The following is a 4,890-nucleotide window of genomic DNA, read 5'->3' as shown; positions in this document are numbered from 1 at the left end:
GACAGACAGACACACCCTCATATAAACGCACGCATGCGGACACAGACACACCCGCAGACTCACACACAGTATGGTACACAAGCAAACACATAAATACAGAGCACAGTACAGAACTCAGACACAGAGGTGTGTCAAATAGGTGTGTCACCACCACCAGCACCTTGGCAGCTTTTTACCCCATGTTTACTTACTTTTCCAATCCACTTAGCAAACTCTGAGCAAGTCTTTCTTTGGATTTGCAGAGGGACTGCACATTGTTTTTGTGCGGTGTGTGTGTGTGTGTGTGTTTATCCCTGTTTGCTTTTTGTTTGTTTACTTTTGAGTTAGTTTTGGGCAGTGTGCTGTGCTGTTCTCCCCTCCTACGCTGACGAAGGCAAGCCACCCTGTCTCAGTGGAGGGGTTGTGTGTGTGTGTGTATGTGTGCGTGCGTGCCTGCGTGCGTGTGTTTGTGTGTGTGCACACATTCGCGTGCGTGCGTGCGTGGGTGTGTGTGTGTGTGCGTGCGGACACGCGTACTACGGCACCACACACCGCCCTCTCCCAGGAGCATGCTTTTGTTTTGAAATGTTTTGAATTGTTTTGAAGTCCCAGGAGATACACAAACACACACGAACACAGATGTGTGCACGCACACACGCACACACACACACACACACACACACACACACACACACACACACACACACACACACACACACACACACACACACACACACACACACACACACACACACACACACACAGGCGGACACACACATACACATACACACACACAGGCAGATACACACAGGCGGACACTCTCTCACACACACACACACACACACACACACACACACACACACACACACACACACACACACACACACACACACACACACACACACACACACCAGCTGGTCTGTAGGAGGGGCCATACGGTATCTCAGTAGTTCAATAAAGAGGTAATTCCGCCTCCAACCTGCAGGGGAAAATAAAGAAGAAAATGACCTTTGGGTGACATGCGTAATGTCAGAGCGAACCAGATGAAGCAATTGCGAAACGCGTTGTTCACCAAATAAACTACCAGCAACGATACCAGTGTGCGGTGATTCATCCTTCATTTACAAAGAAGAAAATGACTTAGTGTGGCTTTACTGTAACTTGCAGAAGGCCACCCTGCCTTGCAATTCAACATTCCATCCATGCACATTATTTATAACTCTTATTATATTATTATATGCTTACATTTTTCGAAATGTCACATTTACGAACAAATAAAGCAACCCATCATCATCACTTTGGACCATTACTGTAATAGAACTATCGCACACTAACTAGTCACTTAAGTTGAAAAACCTCAAAACATTTCTGACTGCCTTTCCCCCCTCTCTCTCTCTCTCTCTCTCTCTCTCTGTCTCCCCCTCTCTCACTCCCGTTCTCCCCCTCCCTCTTCTCTCTCTCTCTCTCTCTCTCTCTCTCTCTCTCTCTCTCTCTCTCTCTCTCTCTCTCTCTCTCTCTCTCCTTTACAGGGCCACAACCCACTCTACAAAGGAGCTACCTCCACCTTCAAGAACATCACATATCGAGGCAATAAGGACTAATAATGGAGGCCGATTACCATGAGGGAATAGCTTGGACAATTTACCATTTCCGCAGCATTTGGGAGAATGGACCTGTTCAGAGAGGGAGACATCCATACATGATGGATGGAGAGATGGATGGATGATGGATGGATGGATGAAAGATATGAGATTGATGGATGGATGGATGGACTTGTGGATGGATTGATGTGTGGATGTATGATGGATGGATGGATGGATGGATGGATGGATGGATGGATGGATGGATGGATGGATGGATGGATGGAAGATATGAGATGAATGCATGGATGGATGAAGGGATGTGTGGATGGATGGATGGGTGGATGGATGGATGAATGAAAGATATGAGATGGATGGATGGATGGATGGATTTAAGATATGAGATGAATGGATGGATGGATGGATGGATGGATGGATGGATGGACGGATGGATGGATGGATGGATGGATGGATTTAAGATATGAGATGAATGCATGGATGGATGGATGGACGGATGGAAGTGTTGTAGTATCTGCCACTCAGACAGACCAACCTGTGCAGGCCCTACTGTTGTAGGAGGAGGATCATTTGTGTGCCATCACTGTAAATACAAGACACTGAACATTTTATGTTTTTTTTTATTTTCAATGTTGCTTTATTCATTCCCGATGCCTGCTCCCTTCAGATTGCTCTCTCTGTCTGTCTGTCTGTCTGTCTGTCTGTCTGTCTGTCTGTCTCTCTCTCTCTCTCTCTCTCTCTCTCTCTCTCTCTCTCTCTCTCTCTCTCACACACACACACACACACACACACACACACACACACACACACAGAGCCCAATTCCTCTCGTACTCTCTTTCATTCTCTGTTTCCCATAAATTCTTTGATTGTCCACTCTAAATGCCAAAACAATCTGGTGTGTGTAGTCATTCTCGTCTGCACAGAGCCTTAGATGGAAGAGGAGAGGGCCTTGTAAACAGGCTCAGGGCTTCTCTTTTTTCAAATGCCCATTTTTCTCAACCTTTTTCTTCCTCATCTCTCCTTTTTTTCATTTTGAACACACAATCGCTCTCTCTCTCTCTCTCTCTCTCTCTCTCTCTCTCTCTCTCTCTCTCTCTCTCTCTCTCTCTCTCTCTCTCTCGCCTAAGGTGATGGCTAATCATACTCAGCTGAGCCAGCATGACACTTCCTCCTCTCCCCTTCTCCTCTCCTCTCCTCTTCTCCTCCTCTCCTCTTCTCCCCCTCTCTTCTTCTCTTCCTCTTCTCCTCTCTTCTGCTACTCCCCTAACCTCATCTTCCCTTCCTCCTCTCCTTTTCTTCTGCTCTCCTCTTCTCATCCTCTCCCCTCTCTTCCTCTCCTCCTCTCCTCCTCTCCTCCTCTCCTCTCATCCTCTCCTGTTCTTCTCCTCCTCTCTTCTTCCTGTGGCTGTCACTCCGTCGTCCTGTTGAGCGAGAGCCTCTCGGCATGAAAGACAAAGCAAGAGCGGGCCGTAATTTGATGTGGCAGCTAGCCACCCTCCCACATGAAATGAGGATCCTTTTTCAGAGGTTACATCTCAAGCACTGATCGTTACACATGCCAACTAATGCAAACTAATAAAACACAAGTTGTAGCTTCCTGACGCAACAGAGTTGATTTGTCAACATGTCCCAGGCACTATCTTTACGCATATGTTTGTGCTAACTTTACTGTGTTGATCCCCTTGGAGGACCAGTGACTGTAATGTCAACTATAAAAGCACATGGAGTTACAGACAACGACTGCCACATACACAAGAGTTTTGTGGACATTTTATAAGCATATAGTTACACATGCTGTTGACACTGCTTTATTTTATACTTTTACTGTGTAGATTCATTAGAGGACAAACAGTTCATGTCAACATTAAAAGCACAAGTGACAACTGGAGTTGAAGCCATCCACTCCCACACAGGCTAACAAAACTCAGTCCAAAGCACTTATCGTTACACATGCTGTTGACTTGCTATCTTTACGGTGGTGTAGATTCCCTAGAGCACAACAGTTAGCCTAATGTCAATTTTAAAAGTACAAACTGCAATTGCAGCCATCCATGTTGCTGTAACACAGTTTTGTAGACATATTCCAAGCACGTAGGCCTATCGTTACACATGAGTTTACAGGTTTTGATAGCTTTACTGTCTTCATTCAAGAAGAGAGGAAACCAGCCAACCGTACAAGCACAAGGCATAGCTGGAGTTAAAACCTTCCATTTCTACAAATAACAGAGCTTTTCAACATCTCCATGTGAAACGGACTCAAGCAGGCACAGGAGGCGGACTTTCTTTGGACGGCAGTTTATTTCCTTGACAGAGCAAAAGGGCATTACTGCAGCATCCGAGCCAGGGAATCGCTTTTCTGACTCCAAACATTTTAACACAGCAATGAAACAAAATACAATTCACAACTGGAGACATACCTTGACAGAGCAAAAGGGCATTACTGCAGCATCTGTACAATAAAAATAAAAGTAACATTCAGTTTCACGAAGGACCGTATGCAGCGTCATATTTCCAGAGAGGGAGAGAGGCAAGCAGAAGGCTCAGGCATGGAATCATTGCGGTTCGGAAAACCGATCAAACATTCGGAATTCTAAAGTACCATGCCACCAGAATACATGCATATACAGTGCCATATAACAGTGATACATAGTAGACGTAAAAATGATGTGAATTCTCATGCATACTTGCATAATTCATCCACAAAACGAACACTATGCTAACGCATCTACTGCAGGTGTAGGAAGATGCTAATCTCCCAAAAGATCCTCGTGGTTAATAGAAAATGTAAATAACTTTCTTTACAACTTAGTACATTTCTTACATATCCCAACAGCGTGTACACAATTACATCATTAATGAGATACATCAAGTAGACAGTTTACATTGCATTTTACGAAGAGGAAACAATAATTGCAAACAGAGCACATTAAATAGTAAACTTACCCGAGCCAGGGAATCGCTTTTCTGACTCGGCTACGGGAACCCAGAGGGTCAAAACGCAACAGACCTGCAGTTCTCCGAAGTGCCACAAGGTGTCTCCAACGAACAATATTCTGCTCAATAATGGCAAAACTCATAAAACTATATATTTCTCAACAGCATTTTCAACTCTGTTACACATGTAAGCAGTTGTCAGGTCGAGACTTGACTGTTGATGTGTTTATTTGCTAACAGGATAGCACTTAGGCTAATGTCCACCAGTTTTTAGGTTTTTAAAAAAAGTTTAGGACAAAAGCACAAGTTGAACTGGACTTGTAGTCAGGGTTGTGCAGTGACACATAACAGAAATTGTTTATTTGATCAACTCCAGAGT

At 44.5% G+C, this 4,890-nt stretch overlaps 1 protein-coding gene across 2 annotated transcripts in view; it reads left to right on the top strand.

Moving 5' to 3' along the window:
* The window catches only part of LOC134467972 (integrin beta-3-like), a 70,299-nt gene extending 68,029 nt beyond the window's left edge, over positions 1-2,270 (top strand). For both annotated transcript variants that reach the window (XM_063221995.1, XM_063221996.1), the window contains one exon: positions 1,509-2,270. In XM_063221995.1, coding sequence (XP_063078065.1) covers positions 1,509-1,580 — 72 coding nt within the window. In that variant the 3' untranslated portion in view covers positions 1,581-2,270. The remainder of the gene's footprint in view (positions 1-1,508) is intronic.
* Positions 2,271-4,890: the final 2,620 nt, after the last annotated feature.

This window comes from Engraulis encrasicolus, chromosome 17 (genome assembly GCF_034702125.1).
Source record: "Engraulis encrasicolus isolate BLACKSEA-1 chromosome 17, IST_EnEncr_1.0, whole genome shotgun sequence".
NCBI classification, from domain to species: Eukaryota; Metazoa; Chordata; class Actinopteri; order Clupeiformes; family Engraulidae; genus Engraulis; species Engraulis encrasicolus.
The sequence above is the reverse complement of the archived record's forward strand: the minus strand, read 5'-3'. Positions and strand labels throughout refer to the sequence as shown.